Source organism: Melanerpes formicivorus, unplaced genomic scaffold (assembly GCF_026170545.1).
Source record: "Melanerpes formicivorus ecotype bairdi unplaced genomic scaffold, bMelFor1.0.p_v2 SCAF_80, whole genome shotgun sequence".
Taxonomy (NCBI): domain Eukaryota; kingdom Metazoa; phylum Chordata; class Aves; order Piciformes; family Picidae; genus Melanerpes; species Melanerpes formicivorus.
Window position 1 is genome coordinate 545,129 of NW_027142432.1, and position 23,697 is coordinate 568,825.

The 23,697-nt window shown below is 54.5% G+C and overlaps 1 protein-coding gene and 1 pseudogene across 1 annotated transcript in view; one reads left to right on the forward strand and one right to left on the reverse strand.

Annotated features, from left to right (window-relative positions):
* LOC137454422 (zinc finger protein 420-like) overlaps nt 1-23,051 on the forward strand; it is a 148,024-nt gene extending 124,973 nt beyond the window's left edge. The window contains exons 7-9 of the mRNA XM_068164462.1: nt 4,157-4,173; nt 22,266-22,498; nt 22,583-23,051. Of these exons, the coding sequence (XP_068020563.1) occupies nt 4,157-4,173; nt 22,266-22,498; nt 22,583-23,051 (719 nt within the window). The remainder of the gene's footprint in view (nt 1-4,156; nt 4,174-22,265; nt 22,499-22,582) is intronic.
* LOC137454390 (zinc finger protein 835-like) lies at nt 6,211-7,697 on the reverse strand (annotated as a pseudogene).
* Nucleotides 23,052-23,697: the final 646 nt, after the last annotated feature.

A 23,697-nucleotide genomic window follows, 5' to 3' on the forward strand; every position in this document is an offset into this window, starting at 1 on the left:
AGGAGCTGGGGAAGGGCCTGGAGAATAAACCTGATGAAGAGCAACTGAAGGAGCTGGGGATGATTAGTTTGGAGAAGAGGACGCTGAGGGGAGACCTCATGGCTCTCTACAACTACCTGAAAGGAGGTTGTGGAGAGGCTGCTGCTGGTCTCTTCTCACAGGTCATTAGTGACAGAACAAGAGGGAATGGCCTCAAACTAGGACTGAGGATAGTAGGAAAAAAAGTTTCCCATCAAAAGGGGTCAGGGAGTGGAATGTGCTGCCTAGGGAGGTGGTGGAGTCACCAAGCCTGGAGGGGTTTCAAGGTGGTTTGGATGTGGTGCTTGGGGATATGCCTTAGGGGTGACCTTAGTAGAGCAGGGTTAAGGGTTGGACTTGGTGCTCCTGAGAGTCTTCTCCAACCTGAATGTTTCTGTGATTCTGTGACAGACTGAGAGCCCTGGGGCTCTTTAGTCTGGAGAGGAGAAGCCAGAGAGGGGATCTGATCAATGGCTATCAATATCAGAGGGGGGTGTCAGATGAAGGTGCCAGGCTCTTGGCAGTGGTGCCCAGTGACAGGACAAGGAGCAGTGGGTGCAAGATGGAACACAGGAGCTTCCACCTCAGCGTGAGGAGACTCTCCTGTGCTGTGAGGTGTCTGGAGGCCTGGAGCAGGCTGCCAGAGAGTTTGTGGAGTCTCCTTCCCTGGAGGTTTTCAGACCTGCCTGGATGTGTTCCTGTGCGACCAGCCATGGGTGATCCTGCTGTTATAGATGACTCCAGTTAAAAGTTTCTGGTCACAATTTTATTGTCAATAAAAGACCATAAAAAGGCAAAAAAAGGCAATAAAAGCAAGCAAAGCAACCGGCTGGGCATGCAAGGATACCCCCACAGCAGCTCTACAATAGCTTTCTTCATCTTATATAGTTACATCATCTACATAAACAAACTTATGCTAAATAGAAGGCGGGCATATGATAATGGGTCTCAGAATAGGTGGGCAGATCCCTGCTCATGCACACTCTGTGTGGTAAGGGTGCTCCCGAGGGTCAAAAGATGAAGTCAATGAGTCATCCTCAAAGTTGTCCACTTTCACTCATGCTCAGTCATCCAGGCTTCTTATCTAAAGAAAACAAATCCCCAGTTCTGAATAGAAATGAGTGTTTAGCTTAATACAGCTTCTCCTCAGCCTTGGTGTCTCTCTCTTCAAGTCTGTAAAATATGCAGCTCCCCCTTTGTCCTCAAAACAGGCTCCTGAAAGCTCTGACCCCCAGTTCCAGTATACTCTGAATTCTCTACCTTTAACACAAATCACAGATCACCAGTATATTCATAACAATCCCTCATTTTCTTTTTGTCACCATTGATTTGTGTTACAATTTCCAGATTTTTCAGAACCTCCTTAATTGGATCATAATTAGGTTCCTCTGTTCTGATCACCATCAGATCATAACCATCTGCTTGTAACTTGTTGGCATAAACAATTTTACCTAAAGGTCTTATCATTTTGAAACAACAATGACAAAGAATTACACAGAGCAGTGTTACAATTGTTCCAAATAGTATTAAAAACAAATGTTTAAACCAAGTTATATTCTATAACCAAGGAGTTAACTTATCTCATATTTCTTCATATAACCCACAAGAAGTATCATCCAAAGAAATCTGATGTAATATTCCATTGTGATCTACAATCACTTAACATAACTACAGATTGACATAACTACAACAGCTTACATTTATGACCACACATAACAACATATGAGAAATCCAAAGATAACCTGTTTGGAGTATCACAGTGTCAACAAGGCTGGAAGAGACCTCAAAGATCATCAAGTCCAACCTGTCACCACAGACCTCATGACTAGACCATGGCACCAAGTGCCACGTCCAATCCCCTCTTCAACACCTCCACGGATGGTGACTCTACCACCTCCCTGGGCAGCACATTGCAATGAAGAATTACTCGCTCGGTGAAGAACTTTCTCCTCACCTCCAGCCTAAACTTCCCCTGGCACAGCTTGAGACTGTGTCCCCTTGTTCTGGTGCTGCTTGCTAGGGAGAAGAGACCAACCCCTTCCTGGCTACAACCACCTTTCAGGTAGTTGTAGAGAGCAATGAGGTCTCCCCTGAGCCTCCTCTTCTCCAGGCTAAACAATCCCAGCTCCCTCAGTCTCTCCTCATAGGGCTTGGGCTCAAGGCCTCTCCCCAGCCTTGTTGCCCTTCTCTGGACACGCTCAAGTGTCTCAATGTCCTTCCTAAACTGAGGGGCCCAGAACTGGACACAGGACTCAAGGTGTGGCCTAAGCAGTGCTGAGTACAAGGGCACAATGACTTCCCTGCTCCTGCTGGCCACACTATTCCTAATGCCGGCCAGGATGCCATTGGCCTTCTTGGCCACCTGGGCACACTGCTGGCTCATGTTTAGGCTGCTGTCAATCAGCACCCTCAGGTCCCTCAGGCTGCTCTCCAGCCACTCTGACCCCAGGCTGTAGCTCTGCTTGGGGTTGCTGTGGCCAAAGTGCAGTAAAGTTCTCTAGTCTATCAGCAGGCACTTGTGTCACATCTCAACTGGTCATTCTCTACTGGCATGCCTGTCATTAAGGCAGACAATAGCTCAAAATAACAAAACAATATTTTACCACATCCAACCAAATTCTGCCCAGCTTCTCTCCTTCGGTTACAAGGTGTTTACATTATTCCCAGGGTCAAAGACAAAACACAGCTTTCTCTGATTTGAGCAAAGGCAAATCTTCCCTATAGCCTACCAAAGCTATCTGAAAACAACCTCTTCCCACATCTCCCCTTTCTGTTTTTCCATAGCACACCACTTTTGATTGGCTTTTCTAACATTCTTTGCATACACAGAAGCAAGCAAGTTAAAACTAACTATATGGCAAAAGCAGAAGCTGTGTAAGGCAGCGCGTCTAACAGACTGATGTAAGCCATACAAGACACAATGCTCAGGTTGAGCTGATTAGAACATTCTAACAGAACTGGCATAATATATGGTTAAAGAGAACAAAACTTCCAGCTGCATTTCAGTAACAAGCAGACTTTCCTTTCCACTTATCTTACAAGGTCAGAACACAGAACAGTTGCTTCTTTCAAACAGAAAGTTTCATCCTACAGTTTTGAACTCACTTCTTTGTTACCTGCCTGATCTCTCAAAGGAGAACTTAGGCCATGTGGTCAGGCCTGGTCCTTTTCCTCCCTGCTACATCCAGGCCTCTTCAAAGGACTTCAAAGGACTGGTTTTGTATGTATTTTTCCCCATCCATCCCTGTTCCTGACCCTTGTGAACCCTTCCTGTTATTGTCATAAATATATGTGTATATATATCTATTTATTTTGTGTGTATATATATATGTGTATATTGTTTAAAGAAACTTTTTACCTCTCTACTTCCAAACCAACTCCAAATTATTTGTCAGTAGATTTGCTCCTTGCCTTTCTTTTTCTCTCAATTGGGAGAGAGGAGGGGGAAAGTGAGGGAGGAATTCTCAGCCTTGCCCCCTATCTGAGCTCTTAATTCTCAGTTAAGGATCAAACCACCACGTGTCTCTCTCTTTGTGCTTTTTGCTTCTTCCTAAACTCAGCTGGGAAGCATCACCAGTGCCAGGCTTCCCTTCTGGCACAATCAGCACCTGACAGAGATTAACAGCTTAAAGTCTACCATCTGTGACGCCGCTGAACACAACCATCTCTGCAGACCCCATGAAGCAAAATTATTTGTTGGTGGTGCCAGTGGGAGTCGTAATCTGTAGTTGCTCAAGGAGCATGTCTGGGGTCACCATTTCATAGAATCATAGAATCAGCCAAGGTTGGAAGGGACCACAAGGATTACATAGAATTACATAGAATAAACCAGGTTGGAAGAGACCTTCAAGATCATCGTGTCCAACCCATCAACCAATCCAACCCACCTAAACAACTAACCCATGGCACCAAGCACCCCATCAAGTCTCCAACCCCCTTGCCATGGGCAAGGACACCTCACATTAGATCAGGCTGGCCAGAGCCTCATCCAGCCTGGGCTTAAACATCTCCAGGGACGGGGCCTCAACCACCTCCCTGGACAACACATTCCAGGGCTTCACCACTCATGGTGAAGAACCATTTGTTGTAGTCTAGCTGTCCCACCACCTTGAGCACAGCTCCCAGCAAAGTTCTCTAGTCTCTCAGCAGGCACATGTGTCACATCTCAATTAGCTATTCTCTGCTGGCATGCCTGTCATCAAGGCATACAATAGGCTAAAATGACAAAACAATGTTTGAACACATCCAACCAAATTCTGCCCAATTTCTCTCCTTCAGTTACAAGGTGTTTGCATTCTTTTCCAACTCAGAGACCAAGCATAACCTTCCAAAGCTGTCTGAAATCAGCCCTTCTCCTACAAGTGTCCCCCAAGTCCCTTTCTGTAGGCTGCTCTCAGTTTCATCACCCCCAGCTTGAATTAATATTGAGGGTTGCCATGACCCAGGTGAAAGACCTTGCACTTTGCTTGAGGTTCTCTTGAGCTCACTTCTCCAGCCTGTCCAGATCCTCTGGATGACACCCATCCTGTCCTTCCTTCTTATCAGCCACACCACTCAGCTTTCTATCATCTGCAAACCTGCTGAGTGTGCCTCAACCTCAACCTCACATACATTCTATGTATGTATTCTATGTATGTCTGTGTCATTGAGGAAGATATTGAACAGCACTGGTCCCAATATGTCTGGGACATCTCCATGGCATACAATCATAGAATCAAAGGCTAGTCTGGGTAGGAAGGGACCTTACAGGTCTTCCATTCCAAAGGCCTGCAGAGATTCAACCAATGTTTCCCTACTCAAATCCCCAGGAGCCCCTGGCTCGTCTCCACAGGACTTCAATGTGCTGCAGTGTCCCCAGCTCAGCTCAGAACAAGAGCCTAATGGCACTCACTAGCCCTCTCTAATCATGACTTGTCCCTCCACAGCTTCTCACCAGCAAGCCTCATCTTGTGTCCCTCTTCTTTCAAGTCCAGTTTAAAGGCCTGCCACTGAGCCCTGAGAGCTCCTGAGCAAAGACCCTCTGCTCCCTTGGAGAAAGATGAATCCCATCTGACCCCAGCAAGCCTGGTGCTGTGCTGCCCATCCCATTGTTAGACCCCAGAGCTGTGGCAGTGACACCAGCCCCAGAGCCATGGATTCACAGCATGGGTCTGTCTCTTTCTGCCAGTGTTACTGCCTGCAGATGAAAAGAGAGAGGAGCAAAGAACCTGTGCCCCAGACTCCCTCCCCAGCTGTCTCCAGGCCCTGATGTCTCTGGATCCCTCTTGGACTATAGATTGTGGCTTCATCTCCACCCACATGGAAAAGCAGAAATGGGTAAGAGTCCAAGGGTTGGACAATATAAATATATACAACTACAAATATCTGCTGCTCAATCTATTTACTTTTTAATAACTCTTAGGCCAGGGTTCATATCAGGGGAACTGCAGGGCACATGCTGGGGCTGGGGGCCACTCCACTCCCTTTTTGGGGTGGTTGCAGGATTACAGCGAGACATTTGTTCCCTTCTGAAGCAACAGCCCCATCACAATGCTTCACTCCCTGGGAGACACGTGGCTGAGCTGGCAGTGGTGGTAGGGCAGGGCATCCTCATATCCTACCCACTACAGACACCCCCATCTTCAGGAAGCTGAGGAGCCTCTGCTGACATGTGCCCCAAAAGCACCAAATGCCCAGGATGGGGCTGAAATAAGAAGACAGAGTTGGCTCTGAGACCCCCCCTCCAAGACACTATCAAGACTGATGAAAATCTCACCAAAGACCTCCCTGAACTGGGCACACAGCTCCAGCCTCTGGCCTAGGAAAAAAATGTCCCCAAGAATTAGGCATTTTGGAGAGGAATGTCTAAAAGAAACCCAAAATAAGAGAAGATTCTGTTGAGGTTATCAGCATTACAACTGGGCAAGGGACAAAGGAAAGGAGCATTCAGCCTGGGGAAACCCAAAGTAAAGGGTAGAAAGCATACAAATCCCAGCAATGCTCAGTGTAGCTTCAGTGGCAGTGATGGCTGTGCTGACTCATCACTGTTAATTATCCTCATCATCACTAATTGGTGTTTAGGGGAGAGTGGGGCATTTGTTCCTGCCAGAGCCCTCAGAGTCTGAGAAAACAGGGTGCAAATGAGGTGACCTAGGTTCAATCTGCTGGAATAGATCCCCCATGGGGGTGATGTTTACCCTGGCAGTGCTGGGGTCAGGGCTCTTCTGCATCCCCCAGCACAGGCTGGTCACTGGCATGGATGTGCATGTGCCGGCTGAGGTTAGATCTGGACCGGAAGCTCTTGCTGCAGGTGGTGCAAGGGAAGGGCTTCTCACCTGTGTGGACAAGGCGATGCTGCCTGAGGGAGGCCCTGTGAGTGAAACACTTGCTGCAGTCACTGCAGACGTAGGGCTTCTGGCTGGCGTGGATGCGGCGATGGCAGAGCAGCTGGGAGCGCTGGCTGAAGCTCTTGCCACAGTCGGCACAGGTGAAAGGCTTCTTGCCAGTGTGGACATCGAGGTGCCTTCTGAGGGTGGCACCATGCCTGAAGCTCTGGCCACAGGCAGTGCAGCGGTAGGGCTTCTCCCCAGTGTGGATGAGGTGGTGCTGGAGGAGGGTGGAGCTTGTAGAGAAGCTCTTGCCACAGTCAGCACAGCGGTATGGCTTCCTGCCACTGTGAGTGTGGTGGTGCTGTGTGAGGGCATGGCTGGAGCTGAAGCTCTGGCCGCAGTCAGCACAGCGGTACGGTCTCTCCATGTGTGCATCCGCTGGTGTCGGGTGAGGTTGGAGGCCTGGCTGAAGCTCTTGTCGCAGACAGCACAGACATATGGCTTCTCCCCAGTGTGGATCCGCATGTGCCTCACCAGGTCTGAGCGCCTGGCGAAGCTCTGCTGGCACTTGCTGCAGGGGTTGGAGATGACTTCAGTGGCTGCTGGCTTCTCTCTGCTGTGCAGCTTGTGACCCTCGGAGAGGTCATTACTGAGGTTGTGGTCTGCCCTGTGGCTCAGACTCTCACTGGAGGTGCCTGGATTGCACGGCCTCTTGCTGGTGTGGCCACAGCGGTGCTGTGAGACTTGGGAGAGATGGCTGAAGGTCTTATCACAGTCAGTACAAGCAAAGGGCTTCTTGCCACTGTGGGCATTCCAGTGGGTAATGAGGGTTCTGCTCCAGCAGAAGCTCTTGCCACAGCCCGCACAGCAGTAGGGTTTCTCTCTGGTGTGGACGCGGCGGTGCCGGAAGAGCTGGCAGCTCATCTTGAAGCTCTTGCCGCAGTCGCTGCAGCTGAAGGCTTTCTGGCTGCTTTGGATGTGCCAGTGGGCGATGAGCATCGAGTTCTCCTGGAAGCTCTTGCCGCAGGCACAACAGATGTGTGGGCTCTCGCTGGTGTGGACACGGCGGTGCTGGAGGAAGTTGGAGCCACGATGGAAGCTTTTGCCACAGTCAGTGCAGGCAAAGGGCTTCTTCCCAGCGTGGCCATACCAGTGGGCAATGAGTGTCAGGCTGCGAGTGAAGCTCTTCCCGCAGCCGGCACAGATGTAGAGCTTCTTCCCGGGCTGGACACAGTGGTGCTGGGTGAGGTTGGAGCTGAACCTGAAGCTCTTGCCACAGTCACCACAGACAAAGGGCTGGGCACCACGGTGGGGGCAGCAGTGCTTCATCGGCTCTGAGCTTATTGGGGAGCTGTGTCCACATTCAGGGCACTGATTTGGCTGCTTTGATGGCACACGGGACTGATGTGGCTTTGTCCTTCTCCTTCCCCTGCTCTTCCTCATCATACTCCTTCTTGTACTTGTCATCATCCTTATCTTCCTCCTTTCCCTCCTCATCTTCCTCCTCCTCCTCCTCCTCATCTTCTTCCTCTTCTTCCTCCTCCTCCTCCTCCTCATCTTCTTCCTCTTCTTCCTCCTCCTCTTCCTCTTCCTCCTCCTCCTCCTCATCTTCTTCCTCCTCCTCTTTGTCTTCATCAATTTTGTCTTCCTCCTTTCGTTCCTTGGGGCTACACTTTAGATCCTCCAACTTTGCCAGGTGATTCTTCTCCTTCAGGCTCTTATCCAGGTTCTTCTGGGTGGTCATGGTGGAGGGGAAGGGGAACCCCTGTGCCCTCAGGCAAGGCCCCAGGGACCAAGTGATAAGAGAGGCAGATGGGTGGACTCTGTGTGTGTCTGGACACACAAATAGCCTTTGACACCCAACACTTGCCTGGGTGTGGGGGGTCAGACACTGAGTTCCTATGCTGAAGCCCCTGGTAGCTATTTAGTGGGGGTCATCTACCTTGTTCCTGAGCCCAGCAGCAGTGGCAGGTCATTTCCTGGCCCAGTCCCCGCCTTCTGATCTCCCCCACCTCAGATAAAGGAGGTGGTGGTGCTGACCCAGAAGCCCAACCCTCCCAACCCACTCCCACCAACCCAACTCTATTCTGATGAGAGCAGGGGAGTTCTGTTCAACTGGGCAGATCTGCAAGCCCTTCCCAAAGGAGCAGGGGTGATGGAGAAAGAATGACAGGGCCCCACCCAGACAGAAACAAAGGCCTCAGACAGAAGGACTGATCTCCATGGGGTGGCTTCGCACTGCCCACAGTCCTACAGGAGAGACAGGCCTTGCTGCAGGCAGCTTCAAAGACCAGCAGCACAGGCACAGCAGACAGGCAGTGCTCCTGAAGTTGGGATGGATGTCTTCAGTAGAGATGCAGCTCCTTCTCAAGCAGATAACCTCCAGTAGACATCTGCAGGGCAGGCCCATGAGAGAGGGGACTCCAGGCAGCTTCTCCCAGGCCTTGACTGCAGTTTCATCCTGATGGAAGATTAGAACATGCTTTACAAGATGAAACTTTCAGGGGTAAGAGGAGGAAGCTTAAAAGGACACACCCAAGGTTTTGTCAAAAGGAAAAGGGTTAACAAAGGTTCCAGATTTCACAGCCAGGGGTGGGGAGTGGGAGGTGGTATCACACCTGGGTAAGCACTCCTTATTCCCAAAAGGTAACAGGAGCATGAAGATAAAGGAATGGTAAATTTCTACCTTCACATGTAAAGTTAGGAGTGAAGAAATGACTGCCTGACTTTGTTACTGTTTCATATGCAGAGTCACACAATGTTAGGGGCTGGAAGGGACCTCAAAAGATTGTCCAGTTCAACCCCCCTGCAGAGCAGGATCACCTATAGCAGATCACACAGGAACACATCCAGGCAGGTCTCCAATGTCTCCAGAGAGGGAGACTCCACAACCCCCCTGGGCAGCCTGTTCCAGGGCTCTGTCACCCTCACAGTGACATTTTTTTCCTCCTGTTTCCATGGAACTTCCTCTGCCTCAACTGCCACCCACTGCCCCTTGTGCTGTCTATGGGCATCACCCAGCAGGGCCTGGCTCCAGCCTCTGGGCACTCACCCTTTACATATTTATAAACATCAATGAGCTCATCCCTTGGTCTCCTCTCCAAGCTAAAGAGCCCCAGCTCCCTCAATCTCACCTTCTAAGGAAGATCTTCCACTCCCTTAATCATTTCTGTGGCTCTGCGCTGGACTCTCTCAAGCAGTTCCCTGAGGTCCTTCTTGAACGGAGGGGCTGTAGTAGGAAAGGGTTAACTGAAGTTTGATTAGAAGTACCCAGCTGCCTGGGGCTGCCTGGCAATCATTGGTGTTTGATTAGAAGCTCCCAGCTGCAGGACTAGAGTAAGGAATAACATGTACCTCCAGGTTCCTCTGCTTATAAACTAAGCAGGGATAGGAAGATATTGAATGTGTTGGCAGCTGGAAACAGGAAAAGCAACTCCACAAAAGCAGCCTCAACAGAAGCCAGAGCTGAGACAGCAGCCCAGCTCCAGCCTTCACAGCTGCTTCAGTTCCTGCTCCCCTCACTGCTGCCCCTCTTCCAGCTTCAGCTCCAGCTTAACCAGCTCCACTCAGCAAGGGAGTGGCTCCTCCCTCACCTCCCTGTTGAGGGAATCATGTCACAGCCACAGATCCTCTCTCCAGCAAGGGGACAGGAAATGACAAAGCTCCATGGACACTTTAAGTGCTTCAGTGTCACACTGCAGACAGACCCATCACTGGTCAGGGGGTGGAAACTATAAGTATCAATACTGGGCTCAGAGCAAACACTGCTCCACACTGCTTTTGCAGTACACTCTGGTTAGAGTATGGTTGTATGCTTTACATGCTTGTGTGCTGTTCATACAGTGCATGTGGTACATGTAACTCACTGTGCTTGTGTGAGACAACCTAACCCACATAGGATAAACCTTAACAGGGGGAATTTATGCCTCAGATCTTTCTTTGCCCAAAGTCAAGGGAGTGGAATGTGGCAAAGACTGCATTAGAACATTGAGACTCTTGAACATGTCCAGAGAAGGGCAACGAGGCTGGGGAGGGGTCTGGAGCACAGCCCTGTGAGGAGAGGCTGAGGGAGCTGGGATTGTTTGGCCTGGAGAAGAGGAGGCTCAGGGCAGGGGGGTTGGAGCTAGATGATCCTTGTGGTCCTTTCCATCCCTCACTGATTCTGATTCTCTCTCTCTTTTCAGTGCTCACACATTGAACATCCATTTGGGCTCTGTTTAAAGTCCCTGCACTTCAGCCCATGAGGCATTGTCACATGTGGGTTGTAAAGCAGCACCCCAGGTAATGCACCAAGCCATAATTGTTGAGTGAAAATTGGTTCAAGCCTCTTTGAAAGGTTCTTTGAACTGTTTGTGCCTGACACCCAGCCTCACCAGCTGTATTCAGCTGCCAGGTGTCTTGTTGAGTCGCTCCCTAGTGGCCAAAGGGCAGACTGCACCCCAGTTCTCTCACTGAAAAGCTCTTTTTCAGTTTTCTCATTTGGTTCCAAATCTCAAACTGCAGCACTTTATGGAATTATAGCCATGAGCACACACTAGAAACTGCATGTGGATATGTAGTGTTGAAAGGTTGATAATGTCAATAGTAATAAGTAATTAATATTATTAATACTTCATATTTGATAATTCATCCCAATAACCATGACATGCAGTCAGCTTTGGCCTGGGAAACAGTGTCCTGGATTAAACCAGCCTCATTATCATGCTACAAAGCACAGCTCCTAGCTGGGAGACCCCTGCCCAGAATAAACCACCCACCCCCTGTACACACACAGGGAACTGAACAGCAGCTGGAGCTTGAATGGAAGGCAGCAAGAGACTGACCAATGGAGCCTCAGCAGGTGTTGCCATCAGGCATAGCTCATGCCCTGCACTGGATCAGCATCCACCAGGAATTTCAGCTGTGTGTTGTCTTTGTGGCAATGCCCTCAGCACCCCAGCTTGTGCAGCTCTGTACTCTAGCAATGGCTGCTTGCTAGTGCCAAACCCAGCCTGCAGGAGTTTGATTGCCAACGTCACTGACAGGATGACATCAGGAGCTGCACAGGCCCTGCTCCTGCCCCCCCAACCACTCAGGCTCCTGATGAACCCTGAATCACTGCACAAAGAAGATGCTTGCCCCAGATGGACCACTGACATGGCCACCTGTGATGTCACAAAATGCTGCAGAGTCCAGACCCAGGCTGCCGCAACACCGACTCAGGCAGAGCCAGGAGGGATGCTACAAGGAAGGGCAAATGTCACCTGAATGCCTCTGGCCTCTCAAAAAGTCACCCAACTGGGACAAACATGCCAGGGGCTGCTCCTGCTCTAACACCAGCTCAGGCCCCTGAGGCACCCTAAACTGCTGCCCACAGATGCTGCTCGCCCCTAACCTCCCACTGAAGCAGCCACCTTTGACATCACAAAATGCTGCAGCTGCCAGGTGCAGGCTCTTGCTGGATCAGGTCAGACTGAGTGAACTGGGATGTCACAGGCATGGCAATGTCAGCTCTAACCAGAGCCCCTGAGCTTTCCCAAAGGAAATGTGCAAACATATGGACTGACTCCAAGTAAGCCTTTGGGGTGATACATGGAGCCATGTGGGAAGAACCAGGACTGTTGTCAACTCAAGGAACAGGTATTAAACATGGGGAAGAGATACTGAGGCTGCTGGCAGCAGGGCAAAAGCCAAGCAAGGCAGCCACAATGCACTGCAAAGAACACCAGGAGAACACCAGTCAAGAAAGAGGCAATGGACTGGCAGACAAACAGCTCAAAGGGTAGCCAGGGAGGGGAGGAAGGTGGCAGAGTTTGATCCCAGATGGTAAACTCTCAATTGAGCAGCAGAAATGAATCAAATACCTCTTAGGGACTAGGGTAGGAAAGGGCTGGGCCAGGACACCAGGTGGGAAGTTAATCACACCTACAAACCTGTGGGCTTCTGTTCAAGTGCAACAGGCAAAGACTCATTGGGGAGTGGAAGCCCTGTGTGGAAACTTGGTTCAGGAGTGTCTAGCACAAGAATTATCCACCCCAGGAGAGCAGGTAAGCAACAGTGAGAGGAGTGCCTGAAAGCTAACCCCAGGGTAAGGAGAGGAGTTAGGCTGGCACAGATTAGCAAAGGAAATGATCCAGGACAACAAATGGATGTCACTGAGCTCCCAAGAAAGGGGGATCCAGGTACCTGTTGGTACTCACTGACACCTCCCCTGGCTGGCAGGAAGCATTTCCCTGTGGCACAAACAAAGCTCCAGAGGTTACTAAAACAGTGTTACAAGACACAATGCCTTGCTCTGGGGCACCTGCTGCTGTTTCCTCAGACACAGGACCTCATTTTGTGGCCAATGTGGCACAAGTAAGTAAAACCTTAGGGATGGATTGGCAACTCCACAGCCCCTATAATCCACATTCCAGTGGGCAAGTGGAGAAAATGAACCATTTAATCAAAAACCAGACAGTCAAAACTGGGCAGGAAGCAAACCTCCCTTGGCCACAAGCATCACCAAGTGTCCTGCTGAGAATTCAAACCAAGCAAAGGACAAAGGAGGTTTGAGCCCATTTGAAATCCTGTTTGCAAGGCCTCATGCAGTAGGAGCTATGGACCCCTCTGAACCAGGGCCATTCAGAGAGGCAATGCTGAACAACGAAGTTCAGCAGATTGATAAGAGCCTGAGCTTTGTTACCAACCAGGTGACTGCAACCCAGGTGAGAGGGTTAGACAGACCAGGCCCTGATGTGGAACCCAGAGACTATGTCCATGTCAGATCTCTTTCAGAGACCCCTCTGCAGCCCAAGGGGACAGGACCATATCAGGTGTTGCTGACATCCTTCACAGCCATTGAAACCAAGGAACCAGCTGCCTGGATCCACCACTCCCCAGGCAAGAAGGCTTCAGTGGGGAATGGAAACTCCAATCCCAGGGCCCCCTGCAGCTCAAGCTGCATTGATAGTTGTGGCCTGTTTGTTGGTGAACACTGCTGAGGGATGGGAAGGAAATAGGTACTGAAATATTAGTCAGGAACTGGCTTTGCAAACAAATCTTTCTAACTGCTGGAGATGCACCCAGCTGCCCCCAGGCCAGATGAGGACCCTGCTATTTGGGGAAGCTTCAAGGAATTGGATTTGGGAACCACCAGTCTGGGTGACTACATCTGATAGTTGTTTCCAACATTGTCAGCATGGGAACTCCTCCTCTCCAACCTAAGCCTATCCTGGCACAATTTCAGGCCACTTTTTCTCCTTCTAGCACCTCAAACCAGGCAGAAGAGCCCAACCCCCACCTCACTGCAGCCTCCTTGCAGGGAACTCTAGACTTGCAGAGCACTGCAATTGCTTTGGTCACTTGCAGAAATCATTTCCTTCCCTTCCCTTCTCATTGCACAGCAAAGAGCAGCTACCACCAGCCCCAGGCGCTCCCAAGCTCAGGCTCAGCACAGCACCCACGCCTGACACCCCCACGGCACCCAGCACACAGCCTGCCCACAGCTCCCCCCCGCGCCTGGCCCTCAGCCCAGCCGCTGCCCTTCAGCACAGCAGCCGCCCGGCACCTGCCAGCACAAAGCCTCCAAACCCCCAGGGCTCCCCCACACACCCCCACAGCAGCCTCTGCTGCAAGCCACACCCCACGCTCACCACCACCTCTCCTGCACACAGCAGCCCCCACAGCGCCGCTGCCACCTCAGCTCTGCTGCCAGCCCAGCCCCCAGCACAGGGACACAGGGACACAGGGCCAGGGACAGCCCCTGCAGCCCACCAATGGCTCCGCCTGCAACACAGCAGCAGCCAAGGGGGGCCTGCAGCTGCCCCCACCAGGGGGAAGCAGCAGCACAAGGAACCCCACAGACCCCCACCCCAACCCCACCAGCGGCCCCGCAACCGCACAGACCCCTCCCAGAACAGCACAGACAACGCTCACCGACCCTGCACACTTCTGTCCTAGCCCACAGCCCTCCCCGACCACCCCAAACCCCCACAGCCGCACAGAGGTCCCCACAGTCACAGCGACACCCCCCCCCCCAAACCGCAGGGACCCCAAGCGCCAAGCTTGCAGAGCTCCCCCGGACCTCACAGACCCACCCCCACCCCGTACCCCACCGATCTCCCCCGTATCCCACGGACCTCCAACCACATATCCGCAGAAGCCTCCCAACCACACCCCACCGATTCCCCCTAGATCCCCGCAGAGGCTCTCCCCCGCCCCAGCCCCACCGACCCCTGCCCCACAAACCCTTCCCCAACCCAAGCGACCCTCCCGACCCCTCCCAGCCCCCCAGAGAGCATTCCCTGATCCCCACCCCACGAACCCCAACTCAGCCCCAGAGACTCACTCACCCCACCTGCACCCCGGAACAAGGGGGAAGCAGAGAAGGAGCAGGAGGAAGAGCTCAGCGCACAGGGAGCCGCCGGCCCCGGCAGGCTGCTGGCGAGCAGAGAGCGCTGCGAGGGAGACCCCGGCCCGGCCCCTCCGGCTGCTGCGGCCACGTGGGACGGGGAGCGGAAGCAGGGAGCAGGCTGGAACGGAAGCCCCGCCCACGGCCGGGCAGCCTTAGCCAATGAGAGGCGGCGGGAGCGCGGCAGCTCCTCCCCCTGGGCGCTGCCGAGGCCCAGCCAGGAGCTGCCCCTGCCGGCCGCGGCCGCCATTGTTGCTGCCCCGTGGGGAGCGGCAGCGGGGCCGGAGCGCGGGAGAAGTGCCGGAGGTGCTGGCGGGCGAGCGGCAGCTGCCGGCTGGTGAGCTGCGGCGGGGCGGGAGGGGCTGAGGGGGCCGGGGAGCGCTGAGGGCGGCGGCAGCGCAGCGGGGAAGGCTCTGGCTGCGTGGGGCTGCCGGGGGCGTGTGTGGAGTTGGGGGTCGGGAGGGGCGCGGGGGGCAGGGGGCTCCGTGGGGCTGGGGCAGGCTTGGGGAGGGTGAGGAATTGTTCTGTTTGGCTTTGGCCAGGGGCAGGGGGGGTGCCGGCGGGGCTGGGGGCCGCAGGGTTGGCTCCTGAAGTTCTTGGCTGTTTGCAGTCTGTGCTGTGCAGGATGTGCATTGGGACAGCAATGGGGGGGGGCGGTGAGGTGTCAGAGAGCGGCCGGGAGGGACGGGGTCCAGAGTGCAACTCTCATCCCAGCCCTGCTGCCCGCACTCAGCACCAGGCGGGGCTGGCACTGGCACTGGGGGTGGGAGTGTGCTGGGGCGATGCAAAGGGCTCCGTGGGGATATCGATGGCTGTGGATCAGCTTCACCTCTCTCTGAGCTGTACAACTCCCCCCAGAGCCGAGAGAGCCAACAGCAGTGCCCAAGGGAGCGGCAGCGGTGCCGGAGCGCTGCGGGCGGCGGCAGCGCAGCGGGGAAGGGTCTGGGCGGGCCCCGGGGCATGCTGAGAGCCGGGGAGCGTTGAGCTGCTGGGCCCCGGCGCTGCGCGGGGCGTGCGGAGCTCAGCCTTGAGGTTTTCCTTCCTTCCTTCGTGTTGGAGTCCCCAGGTTCCCACTGCCTGCTGCGGAACATCTTGGGGCTGCCTCCAGCCCTCGCAGCAGCCTCTCTCGGGTTGCACTCAGATTGGTTTGGTCTCAGGTTGGCTTTGAGCTTTTTCCCTTAGGCTGTGAGCTGAAGGCAGCTCAGGAAGAAAGTTCTGACTGCAGGCTGGAGAGAGAGGACTTGGGGCCGCAGGAGGAAGTTTGAGGAGGGGTTTGGAGGAGCCCAGAGCGCTTGTGCAGGGCAGAGACACAAATAGGTCCCTGAGCCATAGCCGCCGGCCCCCTCAGCCCCTCCCGCCCTGCCACACCTCACGACCCCGCAGCTCTATCGCGACAGCGATGTCCGCACGCACAGCCCAGGCACTGCTCCAGCGCTCCGCAGCCTCTTGCCAGGAGGCAGCCACACGGCCGGCAGGGGCAGCTCCTGGCTGTGCTTCGGCAGCGCCCAGGGGGAGGAGCTGCCGTTCGGTCGGCGCTTCTGATTGGCTGTAGCCTTCCGCTCGTGGGCGGGGCTTCTGTTCCAGCCTGCTCCCTGCTTCCGCTCCCCGTCCCACGTGGCCGCAGCAGCCGGAGGGGCCGGGCCGGGGTCTCCCTCGCAGCGCTCTCTGCTCGCCAGCAGCCTGCCGGGGCCGGCGGCTCCCTGTGCGCTGAGCTCTGCCTCTTCCTCCTTCTGCTGTTCTGCTTCCCCCTTGTCCCGGGGTCCAGGTGGGGTGAGGGAGTCTCTGGGGCTGAGTTGGGAGTCCATGGGATGGGGATCAGGGAATGCTCTCTGGGGGGCTGGGAGGGGTTGGGAGGGTCGCTTGGGTGGGGGAAGGGATTGTGGGGCAGGGGTCCTGGGGACTGGGGGGGGGAGCCTCTGCGGGGATCTAGGGGGAATCGGTGGGGTTTGTTTGGGGGTTTCTGGGGATATGTGCTTGGGGGTCCGTGGGATCCGGGGGAGATCCGTGGGGTACGGGGTGGGGGTGGGTCTGTGAGGTCCGGGGGAGCTCTGCAAGCTTGGCGCTTGGGGCCTGTGCGGTTTGGGGGGGGTCGCTGTGATTGTGGGGACCTCTGTGCGGCTGTGGGGGTCCGCGGTGTTGGGGTTAAATCGTGGGGGGGCTGTGGGGTAGGGCAGAGGTGTGCAGGGTCGGTGAGCGTCGTCTGTGCTGTTCTGGGAGGGGTCTGTGCGGTTGCGGGGCCCCGGGTGGGGTTGAGGTGGGGGCTCGGTGGGGTTCCTTGTGCTGCTGAATCCCCCTGCTCGGGGCAGCTGCAGACTCCCTTTGGTGTGGTGGAAGGTGTCCGTGGCCATGGCAGGGGGTTGGAGCTGTCTGATCTTTGGGGTCCCTTCCAGGCCAAAGCATTCTCTGAATGCTTCAATTTGGACACTTAGCCGAACTGCAATGAAGGGAACTTGAAATAAGCAAAGTTGTGGAACTGGCTCTGAGCCTGGGGGCTGGGTGTGAGCTTATTTGCTGGTTCTTAGCTTGGGAGCTACATCTGAGCTTAGGATCTGTGTCTGCACTTTTGTTCTGGGCCTGAGCTTGGGGCTGGGCCTGATCTTGATGGCCTGGTCAGAGCTTTGGAGCTGCTTCCTAACATGGGAGCTGGTTCTGCATTTTGATCTGGGTCCAAGCCTGGGAGATGCGTCCGAGCTCAGTGTCTGGTTCTTGAGCTTGGGAGCTGCATCTGAACCTTGGATCTGATTCTGCCCTTTTGGTCTGGCAGAGAGATTGGAGGCTGCTTCTGGGCTAGAGATATTGGTCTGAGCCTTGGGGCTGTGTCTAAGCTTGGGAGCTTCTTCTGCGCTTTGAGGCTGGGTCTGAGCTTGAGGGCTTGGTCTGAGCTTTGGAGCTGCTTCTGAACATGGGAGCTGGGTCTGAGCTTGAGAAATGGTTCTGAGCTTATTTGCTGGCTCTAGAGCTTGGGGGCTGGCTCTGAGTTTGGGGGCTGGTCCTGTACTCTTGATCTGGGTCTGAGCTTGGGATCTGCATCTGCATTTTGGAACTGGATCTGAGCTTTGGAGCTGAGTCTTAGTTTTGGAGCTGGCTCTGACCTTGGGAACTGCTTCTGATCTTGGGAAGTGGTTCTGAGTTAATATGCTGGTTCTTGAGCATGGTAGCTGCCCCTGAGCTTGGGATCTGTTTCTGCACTTTTGATCTGGCTCTGAGCTTTGGATGTTCTCAACTTAGCTGCTGGCTCTGAGCATGGGGGCTGGGTGTGAACTCCTGGGCTGGGTGTGAACTTCTGGGCTGGGTGTGAGCTTGACCCTTGCCTTGAATTTAAACTGTGAGAGTTCAGGCAGTTGGAAGTTGAAGCTGAGCTGCTTTGCACTGCAGTGCTTCAGATTTTGTGGTGCTCCAAAGGCAGATCTCAAAGAGCTGCTGCAAGAGTTGAGCTGAAGTGGCACAGTGCCCTGCAGAGGCAAAAGCTTTTCCCTGCCAGTCAGCCATTGGAATCATCTCCCCAGGGCAGTGGTGGATTGCCCTGCAGGGCAGAGTTGGAAGGCTCAGCTTGGCAGGGGGCTGGGCCAGCTCCTTTCCAGTCCAGTGTCAGCTGGCAAGGTTGGAGCAGCTGAGCCTTGGGGTCCTTGCAGCCTGGCATTGTGTGGCAGCAGAGCTGTGCTGCTGGTTTTGAGGGCACTTGGAAAGCTTCTGGAGCATTTGTGCAGAGTGTGCAAGACATCCCTGAGCCCAGCAACTCCCTCAGCTCTCTTCAGAATGAACTCTGCAGAGCTGGAAGAGCTTTCCAGGAATTTGGCAGAGGTTTGGAGGAGTTTGGCAGGGATTTTGGTTCTCCTCCTCCTTGTCCTCTTCCTTGTCCTCCTCTGCCTCATCTTCTTCCTGCTCTCCCTGGAGGCTGCACTTAGACTCCTAGAATCCTAGAGTGGTTTGGGTTGGGAGGGAGCTGCAAAGGTGCTGCAGTCCAAGGCCCTCTGCAGTTATCCTGCACTAGCTCAGGTTGCCCAGAGCCCTGTCCAGCCTGACCTTGAACATCTGCAGGGCTGGGCCCTCAAGCCCCTCCCTGGGCAACCTGTTGCAGTGTTCCAGCAGGCTCCTGGTGCAGAACTTGTTCCTCACCTCCAATCTCAATCTGCTCTGCTCTAGTTTGAAGCCATTGCCTCTGGTGCTGTCCCTGCAGGCTTTGCAAAGAGTCCCTCTGCAGCCTTCTTGTAGCCTCCTTCAGGTACCAGAAGGTCACTCTTAGGTCTCCCCAGAGTCTTCTCTTCTCCTTTGCAGGCTGATCACCCCCAGCTCCCTCAGCCTGTCCTGGCAGCAGAGCTACTCCAAGCCCCTGATCATTTTTGTGTCCCTCCTCTGGGCCCTCTCCATCAGGTCCATGTCCTTCCTGTGTTGAGGTCTCCAGAGCTGGCTGCAGTGCTGCAGGTGAAGTCTCAGCAGAGCAGAGCCAAGTGCCAGGATGGCCTCTGTCCATCTCTTTCCATGCTGCTTTTGGTGCAGCCCAGGCCCCAAATGCCTTCCCCCTCCCCCATGCCTCTCTGCCCCTCCTCCCCCCATACCCAAGAGCTGCAGTTACAGATTCTGGTAGGCAGCTCCCAGGTGAGCCAGGCTGCTGCAGGCCGCAGTTGGCAGCATTGCCAAGACCTCAAAGCTCCTCTGCAGAGAGAGATCCCAGAAGATGTTGCTGGGAGCAGAGAGGAAGGGCAAAGGAGGTTGGAGATCCTGTGCTGTTCCTTTGTAGAGCATGGGTGCAGGCCTTGTGGGAATGAAGTAAGATAGATGACACTTTGTGTTGTCCCCCTGGACTCTGCTGTCCCTGCTGGAGGTCTCTACTCTCTGGTGTAAGACATCCTAGTGCCTTCCACCCACCACAGGGATTCTCCTCCATGCTGTCATCCAGGGGCTTCTGTTGGGCCCTGCTGGCTGTGTAGATCAGCCCTGGTGATGTTGTAGGACCCTGTGGACTCTGAGAGGGCAGCAAGTGAGTGGAGATGGAGCACTGGATGGAGAGATGGAGGGTGAAGGCTGCAGGGGGTGGGAGGGCTTAGTTCAGCAGCTGTGTGGCTCTGCCTGGCTCCTACCTCCAATGGTGCTGGTAGCAGCTGACCCCAGAAGCTCAAAGCCCCAAACCCTGCCTGGCTCAGGACAGTCCCCTGACCCCTCCTGACATGCAGCACAGCCCAAGCAGGCACTCAGGGCTCCTAGCCACACAGCCCAGCCATCCCCCATGGCAGGAATCACCTGAGGTCTCACTCCCTCTCTGTCCCCCTTGCTCTCATGAGTTGCTGCCTGAGGTGTCTGCAGGGTCCCTCCCCAGCCCTCATCTGTAACCCCCCCTTGGCTTGGTGCTGTTCTTTCAGCCCTCCAGCTGATCCCAGCCTTTAGTCTCAGGCCCCTTCCATTCTTGTGCTGCTGCTTCCAGCCCAGTTCCTTAGATGCTTCCTCAGCCACAGCATTTCCCACTCTACCCTTCCAGCTGCAGTGGCAGTGGAGGTTGGGGACACAGGGCCATGGGAGAGCCAAGGCAGCAGGGACATTGATAGGCTGCGACTGAGAGAGGGGCCTGGGTGTGGTCAGGCAGGAATTAGGCCTTGTCCCCTCCAAAAGGGGAGAGGATCCAGGGCCCAGGTGGCAAATGTGTGTGCAGGAAATGGCCGAATCTGGCAGCATTTGAGGAGGTGAAAGGAGTGAATTGTGCTGCAGCTCTGCCTGTGTCAGCTGGGAGATGAACAGCAGCCCATGGGCACTGTGCCCTCCCTCCAAACCTCATTTTTCTCTTGGGGATGTGGAGTGGCAGCTCCAGGGAACTGCAAAGAGCAAGCTGAGAGAAATGGTCAGGGAGAGAAGGAAGGCAAACTCTTTCTACTGAGTCTCTTTGGGCTGCAGGTGTGTGAAGGGTGCTGGAGGTGTGAGGTTTGGGCAGGAGCCAGAGACTCCTCCAGCATCTCAATGAGGGCTAAAGAGGTTTAGCAAGAAGCTGCCCAAGTCCCTTCCCCCTTTGCTGCAACTCCAGAGATCATGAAGCTCCCTTTGTCTGTATCCTGAGGACTGCTGTGATCTTCTCTTAGGAAGTAGGCTATAGAGAGGTGTGCAGGGCAGAGCTGAGCACAGAGTGGGTGTGTTGGGGCCACGGCCAGGGAGGAGAGATGGTTCCAGAGCAAAATCTACTGGCAAATGCAGCTGCAGGCAGCAGAGCCCTGGGCAGGCTTTGGGAGACAGCTGCAGGCAAGGCCTGGGAGAGGCTGTGTGGAGGCAGCTGTGTTGTGGTGCTGGCCTGCAGCTGTGTGCTGGGGGCTGTGTGCTGGGCAAGGAGCTGAGTCTGTACTTGTTGAGGTCTCCCATCTTGATCAGCCCTGGTTGTCTGCTGTGCCTGTGCTGCTGGGCTTGGGAGCTGCCCCCAGCAAGGCTGAGCTGTGCTGCCTGGTCCTGGGCAGTTCTGAGCCATCCCTTGCAGGTCAGTGCTCTCCTCTGAGCCCTCTGCTTCTCTCTTGCAGGGATTGAGTCCTTCTCCCACCATCATCCCTGCCCCTGTGTGCTGGGGAAGAGCAGAATTTGCGAACCTGCCCCTTGAAGCAGCCTAACAGGTGAGAAACCCAGTGTGGGGCAACAGCAGGACCCCAGTCCCCAGGGCAGCTCCCGACCTCCTCCACCTCCTCCTACCCCCCACATTTCATCTCTCCAGAAGCTCTGAGGCACATCAGGTGTTGTGGGAGTTGAGGAATGCTCCAGGCTACTGGGGGTGAGTTGTGAGCAGGAGGTGATGTTTGGGGGATGGGATTTGGAGGGTGGTGGGAGAAGGTTGGAGGTGGTTTGGTCGTCCTTGTTCAGTGCTGCTGCCTCCATTGTCTGAGCCAGGGGAGATCAAAGGACAGGGCTGGGCCAGGAACCACCCTGCCAATGTCACCAGGCTCAAGGAGAGTGGGACAAGTCCACTTGTAAGCCCCAGTGTACCTCAGGGCACTGATCACAGGAACCTGGGGTCTCAGCACAGGTATTGGAGGTCTGTGCCCACACTGTGGCAGAAACTGAAGGTTTGAGGTCCCCTCTGCATTCTCTTCTCCAGCTGGGTGTTGGGAGGTGTTGGGAGTCAGGGACTGTCATGAACCAGGCAGGATCTGAGGGTTTGAGGTCCTGGGCTTAGGTGCTTCCATCTTCCCTATTGCAGAGCTGTGACCCCTCCCTCCCACAGTATGGCCTCACAGAAGGACCCAGGCAAGAGCTGGGAGGAGATGCAGCACCCAGAGATCAAGTTGGAGAAGCCAATGTGCAGTCCCAAGGGAGAGGAGGATGAGGAGGAAAAAGAGGAGAAGATGGAGGATGATGCTGAGAATGACAACTATGAAGAGGAGGATAATGATGATGAAGGTGACCAGGATGAGCGGGAGGAATGTATGGAGGAGGATGAAGCCAGAGCAGGTCCCTCAGTGTCACCCAAAGAGCTGAATCAGTGCCTTGAGTGTGGGCAGAGCTTCCCAGGTGTCTCAGAGCTAGTGAAGCACCACTGCCCGCAGCCTAGCTGCTGGCCCTTCATCTGTGGTGACTGTGGTAAGAGGTTCCGCTGGAACTCTGAGCTCATCAAGCACCGCCGCACGCACACTGGAGAGAAACCTTTCACCTGTGCTGACTGCGGCCAGAGGTTCACACAGCGCGGCAATCTCACCCGGCACCGCCGCACCCACACTGGAGAGAAACCTTTCATCTGTGTCGACTGTGGTCAGAGCTTCACCCAGCGCGATCATCTTACCCAGCACCGCCGCTCCCACACGGGAGAGAGACCCTTCTCCTGTGACAACTGTGGCAAGCGGTTCAGGCTGATCTCTCATCTTAGGCAACACCGCCTCACCCACACCAGTGAGAAGGCCTTTACCTGCAGGGACTGCGGCAAGAGCTTCAAACACAGCTCCACTCTCACCACCCATCGCCGCATCCACACTGGAGAGCATCTGTTCCCCTGTGCTGAGTGCGGCAAGAGCTTCACCACGAGTAATCGATACATCCGGCACCAACTCATCCATAATGGTGAGAAGCCGTACAGCTGTGCTGACTGTGGCAAGAGCTTCACCCAGGCTGCAGGCCTCATAGATCACCGTCGCGTGCACATTGGCGAGAAGTCTTTTAGCTGTGCTGAATGTGGCCAGGCCTTCAGACACAGGCGCACTCTCACTGAGCACCACCGCACCCACACCGGTGTGAAACCCTACACCTGTGCTGCCTGTGGGAAGAGCTTCAGACGGAGCCACAGTCTCACTCGGCACCGCCGCACCCACACTGGTGAGAGGCCCTTCACTTGTGGCGACTGCGGTAAGAGCTTCACCCAGAAGCGATCCCTCTGCAATCACCGCTGCACCCACAACTGAGAGCAGCCTGCATTGGAGGGGAGGCATAAATTCACCCAGAATCTGTTGGGTAATCGTGACCCCCTCTGAGAGGGTCTTTCCAGCACCAAAATCATCCCTTTTTCCTTTGCACTTCTCAGGGACTGGGGACACCAGCAGCAACCAACACCTCCTGCCCTTCTGAACACCAATTATTGCTAGTGAGAACAATTACAGTGCTGAGTCGGCACAGCTGGAGCTCCCAGTAGAGCTGGGCAGGGCTTTGCCACGGTGTGTCTGGTTCTTCCCCAGGGTCTGTCTGGTTCTTCCCCAATGCTTTGTGTCTCCCTGGGGTGAGAAATCTTCTGTGCATTGACCAATTGTCTCAATAAAACCCAAAAGTTACCCAAATCCTGTCTGTTTGCTTTTATTTCAGATATCCCTGCCTCAATGCTCAAATTTTGGTTGCATTTGCTCCCAAGGGATGGGGCAGAGCTGTGTGCCCAGTTCAGGGAGGGGGAATGAGGTTCTCAGAGGAGTCTTGAGGGGCATCTCAGAGACATTCTTCAGGGGCTTTCAGGTGATCTTAGGTGTTTGGGCTTTGGATGGTCCTGGGACTGACTTTCAGGATCTTTGGAGAGTGTAGGGGGAAGCTGATGGAGATCTTTGGAAGAACTCAGAAAGCTTC